Consider the following 21,595-nt stretch of genomic DNA (forward strand, 5'->3'; position numbering starts at 1 on the left):
GCGGCTTGGGGTCGTTGGGGACACTTTGGGGTCATTGTCACCACGGAGGGCGGGGTTTGAGGTCCTTGTCACCGCCGGGAGGGGATTTGGGGTCGTTGTCACCGCTTGGGACACTTTGGGGTCGTTGTCCCCATCGGGGTGAGGTTTTGGGGGTCATTGTCCCTACAAGGGGACACCTCGGGGTCATTGTCACCGTTGGGGGTGGGGTTTGAGGTCGCTGTCACCGCGGGGAGGAGATCTGGGGTCATTGTCACCATCGGGGACACTTTGGGGTCACTGTCCCCATCGGGGTGAGGTTTTGGGGTCATTGTCACCATCGGAGTGAGGTTTGGGGGTCATTGTCACCACTGGGGACACTTTGGGGTCATTGTCACCATCGGAGTGAGGTTTTTGGGGTCATTGTCACCACTGGGGACACTTTGAGGTCACTGTCCCCATTGGGGCTGCTCTGGTCGCCCTGTCCCCACTGAGGGGGGGCAGTTCCCCCCGTCTGTGCCTCAGTTTCCCCATTCCCTGACTCAGTTTCCCCTTCACTTTCCCCGTTCCGTGCCTCAGTTTCCCCTCTCCATCCCTCACTTCCCCCTTCCCTGCCTCAGTTTCCCCGTTCATATTTATTTTCCTGCTCTGTGCCTCAGTTTCCCCCTCCATCCCTCACTTTCCCCCCGTTCCGTGCCTCAGTTTCCCTGCCTCACTTTCCCTGCCTCAGTTTCCCTGTCCATATTTAATTTCCCGTTCCGCGCCTCAGTTTCCCGCTCCATTTTCCCCTCTCTTTGCCTCAGTTTCCCTGCCTCAGTTTCCCCGTTCATATTCATTTCCCCTTCGGTGCCTCAGTTTCCCCATCCATCCCTCATTTCCCCGCTCCGTGCCTCAGTTTCCCTGTTCATACTCATTTCCCCGCTCCGTGCCTCAGTTTCCCCGTTCCGTGCCTCAGTTTCACCTCAGTTTCCCCCTCCATCCCTCACTTTCCCCGCTCCGTGCCTCAGTTTCCCCGTTCCGTGCCTCAGTTTCCCCGCCTCACTTTCCTCATTCCCTGCCTCATTTCCCCGCTCCGTGCCTCAGTTTCCCCATTCCCTGACTCAGTTTCCCCGTTCACACTCATTTCCCCATCCCCTGCCTCAGTTTCCCCGCTCCGTGCCTCAGTTTCCCTAATCCCTGCCTCAGTTTCCCAGCTCACACTCATTTCCCCATCCCCTGCCTCAGTTTCCCCGGTCCCTGACTCAGTTTCCCCATTCCCTGACTCAGTTTCCCCGTTCACATTAATTTCCCCATCCCCTGCCTCAGTTTCCCCGCTCCGTGCCTCAGTTTCCCCGCTCCGTGCCTCAGTTTCCCCATCCTCTGCCTCCGTTTCCCCGTTCACACTCATTTCCCCATCCCCTGCCTCAGTTTCCCCGCTCCGTGCCTCAGTTTCCCCGCTCACACTCATTTCCCCGCTCCGTGCCTCAGTTTCCCCGCTCGGTGCCTCAGTTTCCCCGCTCCCTGACGCGTCTCCCCCCCCTCTCTCTCCCCGTGCCCGCAGCCCCGGGGGTCGCGGCCGCGCTGCGGGCGCTGCTCCGCTCCCTGCGGGGCCGCTCGCACCGCCTGGAGGCGGCCCAGGGGCTCTTCGTGGCCCGCGGGGTGACCCCGAGCGGCGCCTTCGTCACCCGGATCCGCCGCGCCCTGGGAGCGCCCGGGATCGCCCGCCTGGAGCTGCGGCGCGGGGAGGGGGCGCGGAGGGTCCTGAACGCCTGGGCACGGGAGAGAACGCGGGGTGAGACCCCCGGCATGGGGGAGATGGGGATTTGGGGAGGGGGCGCGGAGGGTCCTGAACGCCTGGGCACGGGAGAGAACGCGGGGTGAGACCCCCGGCATGGGGGATTTGGGGATTTGGGGAGACCCCCGGCATGGGGGAGATGGGGATTTGGAGAGACCCCCGGGATTGGGGATTTGGGGATTTGGGGAGACCCCGGGGATTGGGGATTTGGGGAGGGGAGACCCCCGGGATTGGGATTTGGGGAGGGGAGACCCCCGGGATTGGGGAGATGGGGATTTGGGGAGGGGGCGCGGAGGGTCCTGAACGCCTGGGCACGGGAGAGAACGCGGGGTGAGACCCCCGGCATGGGGGAGATGGGGATTTGGGGATTTGGGACCCCCGGGATTGGGGATTTGGGGAGGGGGGACCGCCGGGATTGGGGATTTGGGGATTTGGAGAGACCCCCGGGATTGGGGATTTGGGGAGGGGAGACCCCTGGGATTGGGGATTTGGGGATTTGGAGAGACCCCCGGGATTGGGGATTTGGGGAGGGGAGACCCCTGGGATTGGGGATTTGGGGATTTGGGACCGCCAGGATTTGGGGATTTGGGGATTTGGGGAGGGGGGACCCCGGGATGGGGGATTTGGGGAGGGGAGACCCCCGGGATTGGGGAGATGGAGATTTGGGGATTTGGGACCCCCGGGATTGTGGATTTGGGGATTTGGGACCGCCAGGATTTAGGGATTTGGGGATTTGGGACCGCCGGGATTGGGGATTTGGGGATTTGGGAGGCGAGACCCCTGGGGACCCCTTTGGGGAGGGGAGATGGGTGTGGGACCCCTGGGTGTGGGACCCCTGGGATCCCGTTTTGGGGCTCAACGGGATCTTTTGGGGCTCACTGGGGTTTTTGGGGGGATTATGAAGTTTCGGTTTGGTTTTTTGGGGCTCAATGGGGTTTTTTCGGTCCTCGCTGACCCCTCGGTGTCCCCCCAGGGCTGGTGTCCGGCCTGGTGCCCCCCGGGGCGCTGTCCCCCCGCGTCCGGCTCTTGGTGGCCAGCGCCGAATTCTTCGGGGGGTCCTGGGGGGTCCCGTTCCCCCCCGGCGCCACCCGGGCCCGGCCCTTCCTGCGCCCCGACGGCTCCGAGGGCAGCGCCGACATGATGGAGGCGACGCTGAGGCTGAGGTGTGGTGAGTACCTGTGTCACCTGTGTGTCACCTCCTGTGTGTCACCTCCTGTGTGTCACCTGTGTCACCTCCTGTGTGTCACCTGTGTCACCTGTGTGTCACCTCCTGTGTGTCACCTGTGTGTCACCTGTGTCACCTGTGTCACCTCCTGTGTCACCTGTGTGTCACTGTGCCCATGATGGAGGCGACGCTGAGGCTGAGGTGTGGTGAGTACCTGTGTCACCTGTGTGTCACCTATGTCACCTGTGTCACCTTTGTCACCTGTGTGTCACCTCCTGTGTGTCACTGTGCCCATGATGGAGGCGACGCTGAGGCTGAGGTGTGGTGAGTACCTGTGTCACCTGTGTGTCACCTCCTGTGTGTCACCTCCTGTGTGTCACCTGTGTCACCTGTGTGTCACCTCCTGTGTGTCACCTGTGTGTCACCTGTGTCACCTGTGTCACCTGTGTCACCTGTGTCACCTCCTGTGTGTCACCTGTGTGTCACCTCCTGTGTGTCACCTGTGTCATCTGTGTCACCTGTGTGTCACTGTGCCCATGATGGAGGCGACGCTGAGGCTGAGGTACGGTGAGTACCTGTGTCACCTGTGTCACCTCCTGTGTGTCACCTCCTGTGTGTCACCTCCTGTGTGTCACCTCCTGTGTGTCACCTGTGTCACCTGTGTGTCACCTCCTGTGTGTCACCTGTGTCACCTGTGTCACCTGTGTCACCTCCTGTGTCACCTGTGTGTCACTGTGCCCATGATGGAGGCGACGCTGAGGCTGAGATACTGTGAGTACCTGTGTCACCTGTGTCACCTCCTGTGTGTCACCTGTGTGTCACCTGTGTCACCTCCTGTGTGTCACCTGTGTCACCTGTGTCACCTGTGTGTCACCTCCTGTGTGTCACCTGTGTGTCACCTCCTGTGTGTCACCTGTGTGTCACTGTGCCCATGATGGAGGTGACGCTGAGGCTGAGATACGGTGAGGATGCCACCTGTGTGTCACCTGTGTCACCTTTGTCACCTCCTATGTGTCCCCTGTGTCACCTCCTGTGTGTCACCTTTGTCACCTGTGTCACCTGTGTGTCACTGTGCCCACGATGGAGGCGAGGATGTCACCTGTGTGTCACCTGTGTCACTTGTGTCACCTGAGTGTTATATACTGTGTTATCTGTGTCACCTCTGTGTTACCTGTGTCACCTGTGTGTCACCTGTGTCACCTGTGTTCCATGTGTGTCACCTGTGTCCCCCTGTCTGTCCCCCCGTCCCTCTGTCTGTCCCTGTGTCACCCTGGGTCACTCTGGATGCCACCCCCAATGTCCCCCTGGCTGTCTCTGTGTCACCTTGTGTCACCCTGGCTGTCCCCAATGTCCCCCTGGCTGTCCCCATGTCCCCTCTGTCCCCCTCAATGTCCCCCTGCCTGTCCCTGTGTCACCTTGTGCCACCCCCAGTGTCACCTTGGATGCCACCCCCTGTCCCCCTGCCTGTCCCTGTGTCACCCTGGGTCACCCTGGCTGTCCCTGTGTCACCTTGTGTCACCCTGGGTGTCCCCATGTCCCCTCTGACCCCCTCAATGTCACCCTGCCTGTCCCTGTGTCACCTTGTGTCACCCTGGATGCCACCCAATGTCGCCCTGGCTATCCCTGTGTGACCCTGTGTCACCCTGGCTGCCACCCAGTGTCACCCAGTGTCACCCAATGTCCCCCTGCCTGTCCCTGCGTCACCTTGTGTCACCCCCAGTGTCACCCTGGCTGTCCCTGTGTCACCTTGTGTCACCCTGGCTGTCCCCATGTCCCCTCTGACCCCCTCAATGTCACCCTGCCTGTCCCTGTGTCACCTTGTGTCACCCTGGATGCCACCCAATGTCGCCCTGGCTATCCCTGTGTGACCCTGTGTCACCCTGGCTGCCACCCAGTGTCACCCAGTGTCACCCAATGTCCCCCTGCCTGTCCCTGCGTCACCTTGTGTCACCCCCAGTGTCACCCTGGCTGTCCCTGTGTCACCTTGTGTCACCCTGGCTGTCCCCATGTCCCCTCTGACCCCCTCAATGTCACCCTGCCTGTCCCTGTGTCACCTTGTGTCACCCTGGATGCCACCCGGTGTCACCCTGGCTATCCCTGTGTGACCCTGTGTCACTCTGGATGCCACCCAGTGCCACCCAGTGTCACCCAATGTCCCCCTGCCTGTCCCTGCGTCACCTTCTGTCACCCTGGATGCCACCCAGTGTCACCCTGGCTATCCCTGTGTCACCCTGGATGCCACCCAGTGCCACCCAGTGTCACTCAATGTCCCCCTGCCTGTCCCTGCGTCACCTTGTGTCACCCTGGGTGTCCCTGCGTCACCTTGTGTCACCCTGGATGCCACCCAGTGTCACCCTGGCTATCCCTGTGTGACCCTGTGTCACCCTGGATGCCACCCAGTGTCACCCAATGTCCCCCTGCCTGTCCCTGCGTCACCTTGTGTCACCCCCAGCGTCACCCTGGCTGTCCCTGCGTCACCTTGTGTCACCCCATGTCCCCTCTAACCCCTCCAATGTCCCCCCGGGTCACTCTGGGTAACCCCGGATGCCACCCCATGTCCTCCTGTCGGTCCCCGTGTCCCCTCTGACCCCCCCCCCAATGCCACCACCTAGTGTCCCCCTCTCTGTCCCCCTGTCCCCTCACCCACCCCCCGGACATTGTCACCTCCCCTCAGGTGACTTCGAGTCCCCCGGGGGGGTCCCGTTCGCGGTGGCCGAGGTGCCGTACGCGGGGGGGGAGGTGGCCCTGCTGCTGGTGGCACCCCTGGAGCGCCACGTCCCCGTTGTCACCCTGGCGCCGCTGCTGGATGCGCGCACTGTCACCGCCTGGGTGGCGCAGCTGCGGCCGGCGCCGCGCGTGCTGGCACTGCCACGGTGAGGGGGGGACAGCGGGGACATCGGAGGGGTAGGGGACATTGGGGACATTGGGGGCATTGGGGACATTGGGGACATTGGGGGGATTGAGGACATTTGGGGACATTTGGGGACATTGGGGGAATTGGGGATGTTGGGGACATTGGGGGCATTGGGACATTGGGGGGATTGGGGACATTGGGGATGTTGGGGACGTTGGGGACATTGGGGGACACTGGGGGACATTGGGGGCATTGGGGACATTGGGGACATTGGGGGGATTGAGGACATTTGGGGACATTTGGGCACATTGGGGGAATTGGGGATGTTGGGGACATTGGGGGCATTGGGACATTGGGGGGATTGGGGACATTGGGGATGTTGGGGACGTTGGGGACATTGGGGGACACTGGGGGACATTGGGGGCATTGGGGACATTGGGGATGTTGGGGAATTTTGGGGACAGTGGGGACACTTGGGGATGTTGGGGACGTTGGTGACATTGGGGGGATTTGGGACATTGGGGACATTTGGGGATGTTTGGGGACATTGGGGACGTTGGGAGCATTGGGGGCATTGGGGACATTGGGGGGATTGGGGACATTGGGGGGATTGGGGACATTGGGGGGATTGGGGAATTTTGGTGACAGTGGGGACACTTGGGGATGTTGGGGACGTTGAGGACATTGAGGGGATTGGGGGGATTTGGGACATTTGGGGACATTTGGGGTGTTGGGGACATTTGGGGACACTGGGGGCGTTGGGGATACTGAGGGGATTGGGAAAATTGGGGACATTTGGGGACATTTGGCAGCATTGGGGACATTGGAGATATTTGGGGACATTGCGGACATTGGGGGACATTGGGGATGTTGGGGACGTTGGGGGGATTGGGGACATTGGGGACATTTGGGGGGATTGGGGAATTTTGGGGACAGTGGGGGACATTGGGGACATTGGGAATGGGTGAGGGATTGGGGACGTTGGGGACATTGGGGGGGATTTGAGGAAAGTGGGGGGATTGGGGACAATGAGGGGACGTTGGGGACACTGGGGACATTGGGGGGACATTTGGGGACATTGGGGACATTGGGGCCATTTGGGAGATTGGGGGGTTGGGGACGTTGAAGACAGCAGGGGGACATTGGGGAGACTGGGGACATTGGGGACGTTTTGGGGGATTGAGGGTGTTGGGGACAGTGAGGGGACATTGGGGACATTTATGGGATTTGGGGAATTGGGAGACACTGGGGACAGTGGGGACATTGGGGACATTGCCACCCCTGTTCCAGCTTCTCCCTGGAGACCTCCTGGGACCTCCGGGGTCCCCTCAAGGCCTTGGGGATCCTCGACCTCTTCGACCCCGAGCGCGCCGACTTCTCCCCGGTGACACGTGAGTCCCCAATGTCCCCAATGTCCCCAAATGTCCCCAAATGTCCCCAGTCCCCTCAAATGTCCCCAAATGCCCCCAATGTCACCAAATGTCCCCAATGTCCCCCGTGTCCCCAGTGTCCCCCAATCCCATAAATGTCCCCAATGATGTCCCCAGTGTCCCTAACCCTCCCGATGTCCCCAATGATGTCCCCAAATCACCCAAATCCCATAAATGTCTCCAAATCCCCCAAAATCGGCCGAATGTCCCCCAATGTCCCCAAAGCCCAAAAATCCCCCCAAAGTTCCCAATGTCCCCATTGTCCCCAACCCCCCCCAAATGTCCCCGAATCCCCAAAATCAGCCAAGTGTCCCCCAATGTCCCCAAATCTCCCCAATGATGTCCCCAACGTCTCCAAATCCCCAAAATTGGCCAAATGTCCCCAAATCCACTCAATGTCCCCAGTGTGTCCCCAAGGTCCCCAACCCCCCCAATGTGCCCACTGTCCCCAGTCCCCCAAGGTCCCCAATCACCCCAAATGTCCCCAAATCCCCACAAAGCCCCCAAAGTCCCCAGTGTCCCCAATGTCCCCAAAGCCCAAAAATGTCCCCAATGTCCCCAATCCCCCCAATGTCCCCAATCCCCCCAATGTCCCCACTGTCCCCCAAATGCCCCCAATGCCCCCAATGTCCCCAGATGTCCCCAAGTCCTCCAAACCTCCAAAATGTCCCCAATGTCCCCCCAATCCCCCAATGTTGTTCCCAAAATCGGCCAAATGTCCCCACAATCCCACAATGATGTCCCCAATGTCCTCGCTGTCCCCAAAATCGACCAAATGTCCCCAATGTCCCCGATGTCCCCAAATGTAATTTTTCCCAATTTTCCCCTATTTTTCCCCAATGTCCCCAATGTCCCCAATGTCCCCAACGCTCCAAATATCCCCAATGTCCCCAAATGTCTTCAATGTCCCCCAATCCCCCCAATGTCCCCAAATGTCCCCAAATCCCCAAATTCCCCAAATATCCCCACTGTCCCCAATGTCCCCAAATACCCCAAATGTCCCCAATGTCCCCAATGTCCCCAAATGTCCCCAAATGTCCCCCCAGGTGAGGAGCAGCTCGTTCTGGGCCCGGTGCTGCAGAAGGTTCGGATGGAGGTGACCGAAAACGGCACCGAGGCGGCCTCGGCCTCAGGTTTGGGGATTTTGGGGCATTTTGGGGAATTTTGGGGCTTTTGGGGCGATTTTGGGGGAATTTGGGGGGAAATTTGAGGGGAATTTTGAGACGATTTTGGGGGGAATTTTGGAGGAACTTTGGGGGAATTTTGGAGGAACTTTGGAGGGAATAAGGAGAAATTTTGAGGGGAATTTTGGAGGAATTTTGAAGGGAATTTTAGAAGAATTTTGGGGGAAATTTGGGGGAATTTTCGGAGAAATATTGGGGGAAATTTGGAGGAATTTTGGGGGGAAATTTAGGGGAATTTTGGAGGAATTTCAGGGGAATTTTGGGGGAAAATTTGGAGGAATTTTGGGGGGAAATTTGGGGCAATTTTCAGAGGAATTTTGGGGGAAATTTGGAGGAATTTTGAGGGGAATTTGGAGGAGATTTTGGAGGAATTTGGGGGGAAATTTTGGGGGAATTTTCGGAGAAATATTGGGGGAAATTTGGAGGAATTTTGGGGGGAAATTTGGGGGAATTTTGGAGGAATTCTGGAGAAATTTCAGGGGAATTTTGGGGGAAAATTTGGAGGAATTTTGGGGGGAAATTTGGGGGAATTTTCAGAGGAATTTTGGGGGAAATTTGGAGGAATTTTGGGGAAACTTTTGGAGGAATTTGGAGGGAATTTTCGGAGAAATATTGGGGGAATTTTGGAGGAATTTTGGGAGGGGGTCTCACTGTCCCCCCATCCCGCAGCTGCCGTGGTTTATTCCCGCATGGCCCCCCCCGAAATCATCTTGGATCGACCCTTCCTCTTCCTCATCCGCCACGTCCCCACAGGTTTGGGGGATTTGAGGGATTTTGGGGGCAATTTGGGGGATTTTGGGGTCAATTGTGGGGATTTTGGGGGTTTTGGGGATTTTGGGGTGTCTCGGCCCCCCAGATTTGGGTCTGGGGGTGCCCCTGACCCCCCTCTCTCGCCCCCCACAGGCACTGTTCTCTTCGTGGGACAGGTGACGGAGCCCTGAGCACCCCCAAAATTCTATCACCCCAAAAATTGGGGCACCCCAAAATGGGATCACCCCAAAATTGGTACACTCCAAAATTGGGGCACCTCAAAATTTGAGACACCCCAAAATGGGATCACCTGAAAATTGGGACAGCCCAAATTGGGGACATCCCAAAGTGGGGGGGCACCCTAAAATTGGGACACCCCAAAATGAGGAGACCTCAAAATGGGATCACGCCAAAATTGGGACACTCCAAAATTGGGACACCTGAAAATTGGCACACCCCAAAATGAAGACCTGAAAATGGGGACGCCCCAAAATTGGGACACCCCAAAATTGGGGTCCAGTGGAGGTCTGGGGCAGCTGTAATTTATTGGGAAGAGTTTAATATATAAAATACATTGAATATAATAAATATATGAAATTTATTACCTTTATTAAATGAATAAAATATATTAAATTTATTCAGTGAATAAAATAGATTAAATTGATTCAATACGTAAAATATATTTAATTTATTAAATATATTAAATTTATTGCGGGTCACCCCAGAACCCAAAATTCTCCTTTCCCCCCCCCCCAAATTCCCCCCTCTGTTGCCATAGCAACACCCCCATAGCAACCGTTACCCGCCAGCGCCGCGTTGCCAAGGCAACAACCCCGCCCCCCCTTTGAGTTAGGCCACGCCCCTTCACTGTTACCACGGCAACACCCGCCCTGTGGCGGGAAGCGCGCCGCTGTTACCATGGCGACAAGCCCCGCCCACTCCTCGTTGCTATAGAAACCCTCCGCCCCCCCTCAGGGGCAAACCACTCCCTAAACCACGCCCCCCCTTGGGTTGCCATGGCGACACGCCGCGGCCCGGCGCATGCGCGGTGACGTCACACCCGGAAGCGGCGGGCCCGGCGCGGCGCTGCCGGAGGCGCGGAACGGCCCCGTCCGACCCCCCCCGACCCCCGGGACCCCCCCGGGACCCCCTCCCGGACCCCCCCGGCCCCTCCCCGAGCCCCCGGTCCCGGCTTCGGCCGCGGCCCCTCCCCCTCGCGGGACACGGCGCGATGGTGAGCGGGGGAGGGGGAGGGGAGGGGAGTGGCGGTCACGTGGTTGGGGAGGGGTGGGAAGTTGCGGAGGTGGGGGTGTGGCGTGACCTTTGACCTCTGAGCATGTGACCTCAGGTTGGGGAATGGGGGGGGGTTAAAGGTCATGAGAATATCCTGAGGTTCGCTCTCACGTGACCTCACCCACCCGGTGTCACGTGATTGTTTCGGACCCCTCCCCCCCCCACCAAGGGATCCCCCCCTTGGGTGGTCCCCGAACCCAAAATCCCCCCAAAAATTCATTTCCAGACCCCAAATACCCCAAAATCTCCCCCAAATCCATCCCCAGACCCCAAATCCATTCCCAGACCCCAAATCCATTCCCAGACCCCAAATCCCCCCAAAACTCCCCTAAAACCACCCCAAAATCCCCCTCAATTTTCCCCAAAATCCCCTCAAAACTCCTCAGAATTGCCCCCAAACCCCCTCCCGGTCCCTCCCAGTATATCCCAGTCCCCTCCCAGTTCTCTCCCAGTCCATCCCAGTCCCTCCCAGTTCCATCCCAGTCCATCCCAGTTTGTCCCAGTCCATCCCAGTATATCCCAGTCCATCTGTTTATCCCAGTCTCTCCAGTTCCCTCCCAGTTCCTCCCAGTTTGCTCCCAGTTCTGTCCGAGTATATCCCAGTCCCTCCCAGTTTATCCCAGTCCTTCCCAGTCTGTCCCAGGACTTCCCAGTTCCCTTCCAGTCCCCTCCCAGTCCATCCCAGTCTCTCCCAGTTTGTCCCAGTTTATCCCAGTCCCTCCCAGTCCCTCCCAGTGCCCCCCAGTGACCCCCAGCCCCCCCAGATGCGGTTCATGCCGCTGTTCAGCCGCCAAGGGAAACTGAGGCTGCAGAACCCCCCCCCAGTCCCACCCCCAAATCCCCCCAAAACTTCCCCAAATACCCCCCAAGTCTCTCCCAGTCCCTCCCAGTATATCCCAGTTGCCCCCAGTCCCTCCCAGTGACGTTAAATCCCTCGAAACTCCCCCAAATCCCTCCCAAAACTCCTCAAAATCGCTCCCAAACCCCCTCCCAGTCCCCTCCCAGTTGCTCCCAGTCCCTCCCAGTGACCCCAAATCCCCCACAAAACTCCCCTAAAACCACCCAAAATCCCCCCCAAAACTTCCCCAAATCCCCTCCCAGTCCCTCCCAGTATATCCCAGTTCCCTCCCAGTCCCTTCCAGTCCCTCCCGGTGACCTCAAGTCCCCCCAAAACTCCCTGAAATCGCCCCAAAACTTCTCCAAATACCCCCCAAACCCCCTCCCAGTCCCTCCCAGTCCCTCCCAGTGACCTCAAATCCCCCCAAAATGCCCCAAAATCCCCCCAAAACCCCTCCCAGTCCATCCCAGTGACCCCAAATGCCCACAAAACTCCCTAAAACTCTCCAAAATCCCCCCCAAAACTTCCCCAAATCCCCTCCCAGTCCCTCCCAGTATATCCCAGTTCCCTCCCAGTGCCCCCCCAGTCCCTCCCAGTGTCCCCCAGTGCCCCCCAGCCCCCCCCAGATGCGGTTCATGCCGCTGTTCAGCCGCCAAGGGAAACTGAGGCTGCAGAACCCCCCCCCAGTCCCACCCCCAAATCTCACCCAAATTCCCTCCCAGTCCCTCCCAGTCCATCCCAGTATATCCCAGTCCATCTGTTTATCCCAGTCTCTCCAGTTCCCTCCCAGTTCCTCCCAACCTCTCCCAGTTCCTCCAGTTCCCTCCCAGTTTGCTCCCAGTCCCTCCCAGTTTATCCCAGTCCTCTCCCAGTCTGTCCCAGTCCCTCCCAGTTGTCTCCCAGTTCTCTCCCAGTCCTTCCCAGTCTGTCCCAGGACTTCCCAGTTCCCTTCCAGTCCCCTCCCAGTCCATCCCAGTCCCTCCCAGTTTGTCCCAGTCCCTCCCAGTCCATCCCAGTTTCCTCCCAGTTTATCCCAGTCCCTCCCAGTTTATCCCAGTCCCTCCCAGTCCCTCCCAGTTCCCTCCCAGTCCATCCCAGTCTCTCCCAGTTCATCCCAGTCCCTCCCAGTTCCCTCCCAGTCCATCCCAGTCTCTCCCAGTTTATCCCAGTCCCTCCCAGTCCTTCCCAGTTCCCCCCAGTCCCTCCCAGTGCCCCCCAGTGACCCCCAGCCCCCCCAGATGCGGTTCATGCTGCTGTTCAGCCGCCAAGGGAAACTGAGGCTGCAGAAGTGGTACCTGGCCACGGCCGACAAGGACAAGAAGAAGATGGTGCGGGAGCTGATGCAGGTGGTGCTGGCCAGGAAGCCCAAGATGTGCAGCTTCCTCGAGTGGAGGGACCTCAAGGTGGTCTACAAGAGGTACAAAAAAAAAAAACAAAAAAAGTGGAAAAAAATGAGGTTCGGTCTCCAAAAAAATGAAAAAGTTGAGGGAAAAGTGGGAGCGTGTCGGAAAAAATGGGGGTTTGCGGTAAAAAAATGGGGTTTTGTGAGGTAGAAATGGGTGGGTTGGTCATGGTTGGGTTGATCTTCATGGGTTGACCGTGGTTGGGTTAACCACGATCAGGTTGGTCATGGTTGGGTTGATCTTCATGGGTTGACCATGATCAGGTTGGTCATGGTTGGGTTGATCTTCATGGGTTGACCATGATCAGGTTGGTCATGGTTGGGTTGATCTTCATGGGTTGACCATGATCAGGTTGGTCATGGTTGGGTTGATCTTCATGGGTTGACAATGGTTGGGTTGACCACGATGAGTTGATCATGGTCAAGTTGACCGTGATGGGTTGCCCACGGTTGGGTTGACCATGATGGGTTGGCCATGATTAGTTGACCATGGTTGGCTTGACCATCATGGGTTGATCTTTATGAATTGACCATGATGAGGTGATCATGGTTGGCTTGACCACGATGAGTTGACCATGGTGGGTTGACTTGCGTGAGTTGACCATGATAGGTTGACCTTTATGAATTGACCACGATGACGTGATCATGGTTTGGTTGACCATGATGAGTTGACCACGATGGGTTGATCATGGTTGGGTTGACCATGATGGGTCAGCCATGGCTGGACTGAACATGATGGGTTGACCATGGTGAATTAATCATGGTTGGGTTGACCATGATGGACGTGACCATGATGAGTTAATCGTGGTTGGGTTGACCATGATGGGTTGACCTTTATGAATTGACCACGATGATGTGATCATGGTTTGGTTGACCATGATGGGTCGGCCATGGCTGGACTGAACATGATGGGTTGACCATGGTGAATTAATCATGGTTGGGTTGACCATGATGGACGTGACCATGATGAGTTAATCGTGGTTGGGTTGACCATGATGGACGTGACCATGATGAGTTAATCGTGGTTGTGTTGACCATGATGGGTTGGCCATGGTGGGTTGATCATGGTCAAGTTGACCGTGATGGGTGTGACCATGATGGGTTGACCATGATGGGTTGACCATGGTTGAGTTGACCGTGATGGGTTGGCCATGATCAAGTTGACCATGATGGGTTGAGCATGATGAGTTGACCATGGCTGGTTGACCATGATTGGGTTGACCGTCATGGCTTGATCATCATGGGCATGACCATGATGAGTTGACCACAATGGCTTGACCATGGTTGGCTTGATCATGATCAGTTGACCATCGTTGGGTTGACCATGATGGGTTGACCGTGGTTGGGTTGACTTTCATGAGTTGACCATGGTTGGCTCGACCATGATGGGTGAACCATGATGAGGTGACCATGATCAGTTGACCATGGTTGGCTTGACCATGATCAGTCGACCATGGTGGGGTTGACCATCATGGGTTGATCTTCATGAATTGGTCATGATTGGACTGACCATGATGGGTTGACCACACTTGTCTTGACCATGATGGGATCTCATCAGGGCCATGTCCCCATGCCCTGGTGGGTTCTGGCCATGGGGACATCTCCACCTCCATGGTGGGTTCTGGTGGCCATGGGGACATCTCCACCTCCATGGTGGGTTCTGGTGGCCATGGGGACATCTCCACCTCCATGGTGGGTTCTGGTGGCCATGGGGACCTCCATGGTTGGGTTCTGGTGGCCATGGGGACATCTCCACCTCAATGGTGGGTTCTGGTGGCCATGGGGACTCCACGTTGGGTTCTGGTGGCCATGGGAACATCTCCACCTCCATGGTGGGTTCTGGTGGCCATGGGGACCTCCATGGTTGGGTTCTGGTGTCCATGGGGACTCCACGTTGGGTTCTGGTGGCCATGGGAACATCTCCACCTCCATGGTTGGGTTCTGGTGTCCATGGGGACCTCCACGTTGGGTTCTGGTGGCCATGGGGACTCCACGTTGGCTTCTGGTGGCCATGGGACCTCCATGGTGGGTTCTGGTGGCCATGGGGACTCCACGTTGGGTTCTGGTGGCCATGGGGACGTCCCCACCTCCCGACGTCCCCCAGGTACGCCAGCCTGTACTTCTGCTGCGCCATCGAGGGCCAGGACAACGAGCTGATCACGCTGGAGCTCATCCACCGCTACGTGGAGCTGCTGGACAAGTACTTCGGCAGCGTGAGTGGGGACACCTCGGGGACACCTCGGGAACACCCCAGGAACATCCCGGGGACATCAGGGACACCTCAGGGACATCCTGGGGTCTTCAGGGACATCCTGGGGTCTTCAGGGACACCAGAAACATCTCAGGGAGATCCCAGGGTCACCAGAAACATCTCAAGGACATCAGGGCCACCTCAGGGACATCCTGGGGGGGGTCACCAGAAACATCTCTAGATCATCAAGGACACCTCAGGGACACCCCGGGGACACCAGGGCCACCCCAAAGTTCCCAAAGAGCTCCTCAAGTCCACCAGGGCCCACCCCTAAGTTCTCCAGGAGTCCCTCAGGACCACCCCAAGTTCTCAAAGAGTCCCTCAAAGCCACCCCAAAGTTCTCCAGGAGCTCCTCAAGCCCACCGGGGCCACCCCAAAGTTCTCAAGAAGCTCCTCAGGACCACCCCAAAGTTCTCCAGGAGACCCTCAAGGCCACCAGGAGCCTCTCAAGTCCACCTGGGGCCACCCCAAAGTTCTCCAAGAGTCCCTCAGGACCACCCCAAGTTCTCAAAGAGTCCCTCAAAGCCACTCCAAAGTTCTCCAGGAGACCCCAAGTGCCACCAGGGCCACCCCCAAAGTTCTCCAGGTGCCACCAGGGCCACCAGGGCCACCCCAAAGTTCTCCAGGAGACCCCAGGTGCCACCAGGGCCACCCCAAAGTTCTCCAGGAGACCCCAGGTGCCACCAGGGCCACCCGAAAGTTCTCCAGGAGACCCCAAGTGCCACCAGGGCCACCCGAAAGTTCTCCAGGTGCCACCAGGGCCACCCCAAAGTTCTCCAGGAGACCCCAGGTGCCACCAGGGCCACCCCAAAGTTCTCCAGGTGCCACCAGGAGCCCCCAATGTCCCCGTCCCGGGCAGGTGTGTGAGCTGGACATCATCTTCAACTTCGAGAAGGCGTACTTCATCCTGGACGAGTTCGTGATGGGCGGCGAGATCCAGGACACGTCCAAGAAAAGCGTCCTCAAGGCCATCGAGCAGGCGGACCTGCTGCAGGAGGTGGGGACACCCCAAAATCACCCCAAAAATCCCAAAAAATCCCCAAAAATATCTCCAGAAAAATCCCCCAAAAAATCCCCAAAAAGATCCCCCCAAAAAATCCCAAAGCGTCCTCACGGCCATCGAGCAGGCGGACCTGCTGCAGGAGGTGGGGACAACCCAAAAAATTCCAAAAAACCCAAAAAAATCCATGGGGACACCCCAAAAATCCACCCCCCCAAAAAAAAAAAAAAAAAACCCAAAAAAGATTCCCAAAAGATCCCCAAAAAAATCCCCAAAAAATCCCAAAGTGTCCTCACGGCCATTGAGCAGGCGGACCTGCTGCAGGAGGTGGGGACAACCCCAAAATTGCCCCAAAAATACCAAAAAAAAATCCCAAAAACCCATGGGGACACCCCAAAAATCCACCCAAAAAAAATCCCAAAATGATCCCCCCAAAAAATCCCCAAAAAAATCCCCAAAAAATCCCAAAAAAATCCCAAAGCGTCCTCAAGGCCATTGAGCAGGCGGACCTGCTGCAGGAGGTGGGGACAACCCCAAAAATTCAAAAAAAAAAAAAAAAAACAAAAAACCCCAAAAAAAATCCATGGGGACACCCCAAAAAAAAAAAAAAAATCCCAAAAAATCCCCAAAAAGATCCCCAAAAATCCCAAAGCGTCCTCAAGGCCATCGAGCAGGCGGACCTGCTGCAGGAGGTGGGGACAACCCCAAAAATTCAAAAAAAAAAAAAAAAAACAAAAAACCCCAAAAAAAATCCATGAGGACACCCCAAAAATCCACCCAAAAAAATCCCAAAAAGATCCCCCCAAAAAATCCCCAAAAAATCCCAAAGCGTCCTCACGGCCATCGAGCAGGCGGACCTGCTGCAGGAGGTGGGGACAACCCAAAAATACCCCAAAAAATCAAAACAATCCCCCCAAAAAAATCTCAAAAATTCCACCGGGAGGGGCTGGAGAACCCAGAAATCCCAAAAAAAATCCCAAAAATTTCACCAGGAGGTGTTGGGGGCACCCCAAAATCCAGGGGGCCTTGTAGGGTCATGGTGACCCCAAAAATCAATGAGAAGTTCTTGTAGGGTTGTGATGACCCCAAAAATCCACAGGGAGCTGCTGCAGGAGGTGGGGACACCCCAAAAATCCCCAAAAAAATCCCAAAAGATCCACCAGGAGTGGCTGGAGAACCCAAAAATCCCCCCCAAAATATCTCAAAAATCCCCAAAAATCCACCAAGAGGGGTTGGGGACACCCCAAAATCCATGGAAGTTCTTGTAGGGTCATGGTGGCCCCAAAAATCCATGGGGAGGGGGGTCTGGAACCCCCCATACTGGGATTGGACCCTTCCATACTGGTTTGAACCCCCCCAAACTGGGATTAAACCTCCCCAAACTGATTTGGAACCCCCCCAAACTGGGATGGACTCTTCCAAAATGGCTTGAGCCCCCCCCAAACTGGTTTAGACCCCCCCAAACTGGGATTGACCCCCCCCAAACTGGTTCCAGCCACCCCAAACTGGTTTGAGCCCCCCCCCAAACTGGTTCCAGCCACCCCAAACTGGGATTGAGCCCCCAACTTGTTTGGACCCCCCCAAACTGGGATGGACTCTTCCAAACTGGTTTGAACCCCCCCAAACTGGGATTAAACCTTCCCAAACTGCTTTGGAACCCCCCCAAACTGGGATGGACCCTTCCAAACTGGTTTGAACCCCCCCATATTGGGATTAAACCTTCCCAAACTGCTTTGGAACCCCCCCAAACTGGGATGGACTCTTCCAAAATGGCTTGAGCCCCCCCCAAACTGGTTTAGACCCCCCCAAACTGGGATTGACCCCCCCCCAAACTGGTTTCAGCCCCCCCCAAACTGGTTCCAGCCACCCCAAACTGGTTTGAGCCCCCCCCCAAACTGGTTCCAGCCACCCCAAACTGGGATTGAGCCCCCAACTTGTTTGGACCCCCCCAAACTGGGATGGACTCTTCCAAACTGGTTTGAGCCCCCCCCAAACTGGGATAGAGCCCCCACAAACTGGTTTGGACCCCCCCCAAACTGGTTCCAGCCCCCCCAAACTGGTTTAGACCCCCCCAAACGGGGATTGAGCCCCCAAAACTGGTTTGGACCCCCCAAACTGGGATTGACCCCCCCAAACTGGTTTAGACCCCCCCAAACTGGGATTGACCCCCCCAAACTGGTTTGAGCCCCCCCCAAACTGGGATTGACCCCCCCAAACTGGTTCCAGCCCCCCCCAAACTGGTTTAGACCCCCCCAAACTGGTTCCAGCCCCCCCCAAACTGGTTTGAACCCCCCCAAACTGGTTTAGACCCCCCCAAACTGGGATTGACCCCCCCAAACTGGTTTGAACCCCCCCAAACTGGGATTGACCTCCCCCAAACTGGGATTGACCCCCCGCAAACTGGTTTAGACCCCCCCAAACTGGGATTGACCCCCCCAAACTGGTTTGGACCCCCCCCAAACTGGTTTGGACCCCCCCCCAAACTGGTTCCAGACCCCCCAAACTGGTTTGGACCCCCCCAAACTGGTTTGGACCCCCCCCAAACTGGTTTGAACCCCCCCAAACTGGGATTGACCTCCCCCAAACTGGGATTGACCCCCCCAAACTGGTTTGAGCCCCCCCCAAACTGGGATAGAGCCCCCACAAACTGGTTTGAACCCCCCCAAACTGGTTCCAGACCCCCCAAACTGGTTTGGACCCCCCCCAAACTGGTTTGGACCCCCCCAAACTGGTTTGAACCCCCCCAAACTGGGATTGACCCCCCCAAACTGGTTTGAGCCCCCCCCAAACTGGTTTGAACCCCCCCAAACTGGGATTGACCCCCCCAAACTGGTTTGAGCCCCCCCCAAACTGGTTTGAACCCCCCCAAACTGGGATTGACCCCCCCAAACTGGTTTGAGCCCCCCCCAAACTGGTTTGGACCCCCCCAAACTGGTTTCGCCCCCCCCATTTTGCTGCAGAGCTCGGGGGGGCCCCTCGGGCGCTGCAGGGAAACGAGAGATGGGAAATGGGAAATGAGTCACGGCTGCGGTGGTGGCACCGATGACAGTGTCACCTCCCGTGTCACCTCCCCCCCCCTTGTCACCCCGGATACGTGACACCCCCCCCCCAGTGTCCCCAAATGTGTCCCCCAAACCTGTGACGTCACCGGTGTCACCCCCAGTGTCCCCAAATGTGTCCCCCAAACCAGTGATGTCACCGGTGTCACCCCCTGTGTCACCTCCCTCTTGTCACCCCCCCCCCCCCCCCCACAATGTCCCCGAATGTGTCCCCAATGTCCCCCCCCCCACCACCGTGTCCCCCAATGTGTTCCCTGTGTCACCCCCCCGGACATGTGACACCCCATCCCAGTGTCCCCAGTGTGTCCCCAGTGTCCCCCCCCCAAACCTGTGACGTCACCGGTGTCACCTCTGGTGTCACCTTCCCCCCCCTTGTCACCCCCACAGACACGTGACACCCCCCCAATGTCCCCCCCCAAAATGTGTGACGTCACCGGTGTCACCCCCTCATGTCCCCAAATGTGTCCCCAGTGTTCCTCCAAACCTGTGACGTCACCGGTGTCACCCCCAGTGTCCCCAGATGTCCCCCCCAAACCTATGACGTCACCGGTGTCACCCCCCACCCCGTGTCACCTCCCCCCTTGTCACCGCCCCCCAGTGTCCTCAAACGTGTCCCCAAATGTCCCCCCCAAACCTGTGACGTCACCGGTGTCACCTCTGGTGTCACCTTCCCCCCCCTTGTCACCCCCACAGACACGTGACACCCCCCCAATGTCCCCCCCCAAAATGTGTGACGTCACCGGTGTCACCCCCTCATGTCCCCAAATGTGTCCCCAGTGTTCCTCCCCAAACCTGTGACGTCACCGGTGTCACCCCCAGTGTCCCCAGATGTCCCCCCCAAACCTGTGACGTCACCGGTGTCACCTCCCCCCCCCCCCCCCCCGTCACCTCCCCGGACACGTGACACCCCCCCCAGTGCCCCCAAACCTGTGACGTCACCAGTGTCACCCCCTGTGTCCCCAAATGTGTCCCCAATGTCCCCATACCCCACCAAAAAATGGGAACACCCCCCCCCCCCCCCCCCCAAAATTTGGGGGTTCAGTCCCCTTTTATTCCCCTCCAGGAATAATTTTATAATTTGGGGTTCACTTCTCCCCTTTACCCCCAAAATGTTGAGTTTTGGTCCCCCCAGATTTTGGGGTTCAGCCCCCTCCCCCTTTATCCCCCCAAATTTTGGGGGTCTCCATCCCCCCACCCCCGAAATTTTGGGGTTCACTTTCTTCCCTTATCCCCCCAAATTTTGGGGTTCTTTCGCCCCCTAAATTTTAGGTTTCTGTGCCTCCTCTTTCCCCCCAAATTTTGGGGTTCTGTCCCCCTCTACCCCCAAAATTTTGGGGTTCTTTTCCCCCTTCTCCCCCCAAATTTTAGGGTTTGCCCCCCCAAATTTTAGGGTCTTTCCCCCTGAGATATTAGGGTTCACTCCCCCCCTTCCTTCCCCTAAAAATTTTTGGGGTTCAGCCCCCTTTTGTCCCCCCAGATTTTGGGATTTAGTCCCCGCCCAAATTTTAGGCTTCAGTCCCCCCTTTATCCCCCCAAATTTTGGGGTTCATTCCCCTCCTTTGTCCCCCCAAAATTTGGGGTTCCGTTCCCTTTTAACCCCCCAAAGGGCGCCCCAAATTTTGGGGTTGTGTCCCCCCAAATCCTGGAGTTGGTTCCCCTTTATTCCCCCCTTTCCCCCCCAAATTTTGGGGTCCAACCCCCCCAAATTTTGGGATTCCCCCCCCCCCCCAAATTCCCCCCAAAATTTTGAGGTTTTTCCCCCCAAATTTTGGGATCTTTCCCCCCAAATTTTGGGGTTCCCCCCCCCCCCCCCCAAATTTAACCCTTCCTTTCCCCCCCACAGGAGGACGAATCCCCCCGGAGCGTCCTGGAGGAAATGGGGCTGGCGTAGCCCCCCCCGAACCCCCGAATTTTGGGGACCCCCCCTCAATTTTTGGGGACCCCCCCCCCCCTCAAATTTTGGGGAGCCCCCATGGGACCAATCCCAGCCTGGAATAAAATTGGGGGGGTGGGAGAAGGGGACACCCCCCTATGGCCCCCCCAAATTGTAAATATATCTATAATGTGGGGGGCCCTAATTTTTGGGGTCCCCAAAAATTATTTTTGGGGGGTCCCCAATTATTTCCTATGTGGGATCCCCAAATTTTGGGGGCCCCCCCTCAAATTTGGGGCACAAACCCAAAAAAAAAAAAAGGGGGGGGGGGAAAGGGGAAATAATTTAAAATTTTCCCCCAAATTTTTTGGGGTCTAACCCCCCAAAAATTAATTTTGGGACCCCCCCAAAATTTTTTGGGGACCCCCCCAAATTTTTAGGGACCCCCTCAATTATGGGACCACGGAGCCCCCACCCCAAAAAAAGGAAAAAATTAAAAAATTTGGAATAAAATCTGTGGAGAGTCGAGTTGACCTTGGTGATTTTTTTATAGAGGGGGTTAAAAAATCAGAATTCTTTGGGGTTATTTTATAATTTTTTGGGGTTATTTTATCATTTTTGGGGTTATTGCAGAATTTTTTAGGGTTATTTCATATTTTGATGGGTTATTTTATCTTTTTGGGGGGGGGGTTGCCTCTTTTTGGGGTTATTTTACCACATTTTAGGAGTTATTTTGCTCTTTTTTT

At 57.0% G+C, this 21,595-nt stretch overlaps 1 protein-coding gene across 2 annotated transcripts; it reads left to right on the forward strand.

Annotated features, from left to right (window-relative positions):
- The first annotated feature begins 10,231 nt into the window (after nucleotides 1-10,231).
- Nucleotides 10,232-21,320, forward strand: AP1S1 (adaptor related protein complex 1 subunit sigma 1). Of its 2 annotated transcripts, none has more exons than XM_058823014.1 (5): nucleotides 10,232-10,367; nucleotides 12,503-12,681; nucleotides 14,771-14,879; nucleotides 15,777-15,914; nucleotides 20,820-21,320. In XM_058823014.1, the coding sequence occupies exons 1-5, from the start codon at nucleotides 10,365-10,367 to the stop codon at nucleotides 20,865-20,867; spliced, it is 477 nt and encodes a 158-aa protein (XP_058678997.1). In that variant the 5' UTR covers nucleotides 10,232-10,364; the 3' UTR covers nucleotides 20,868-21,320. The 2 variants fall into 2 exon arrangements, with proteins under 2 accessions (XP_058678997.1, XP_058678998.1); XM_058823015.1 differs by having other exon boundaries at nucleotides 10,308-10,367; nucleotides 12,526-12,681.
- The last annotated feature ends 275 nt before the right edge of the window (nucleotides 21,321-21,595 follow it).

The sequence above is a fragment of the Ammospiza caudacuta genome, chromosome 36, assembly GCF_027887145.1.
Source record: "Ammospiza caudacuta isolate bAmmCau1 chromosome 36, bAmmCau1.pri, whole genome shotgun sequence".
Lineage (NCBI taxonomy): Eukaryota > Metazoa > Chordata > Aves > Passeriformes > Passerellidae > Ammospiza > Ammospiza caudacuta.

Coding starts and splice junctions, on each gene's coding strand:
- AP1S1 (XM_058823014.1), top strand. Junction 12,682..14,770: donor CTCAAGGTGGTCTACAAGAG/GTACAAAAAAAA, acceptor GACGTCCCCCAG/GTACGCCAGCCTGTACTTCT. Junction 14,880..15,776: donor TGGACAAGTACTTCGGCAGC/GTGAGTGGGGAC, acceptor CGTCCCGGGCAG/GTGTGTGAGCTGGACATCAT.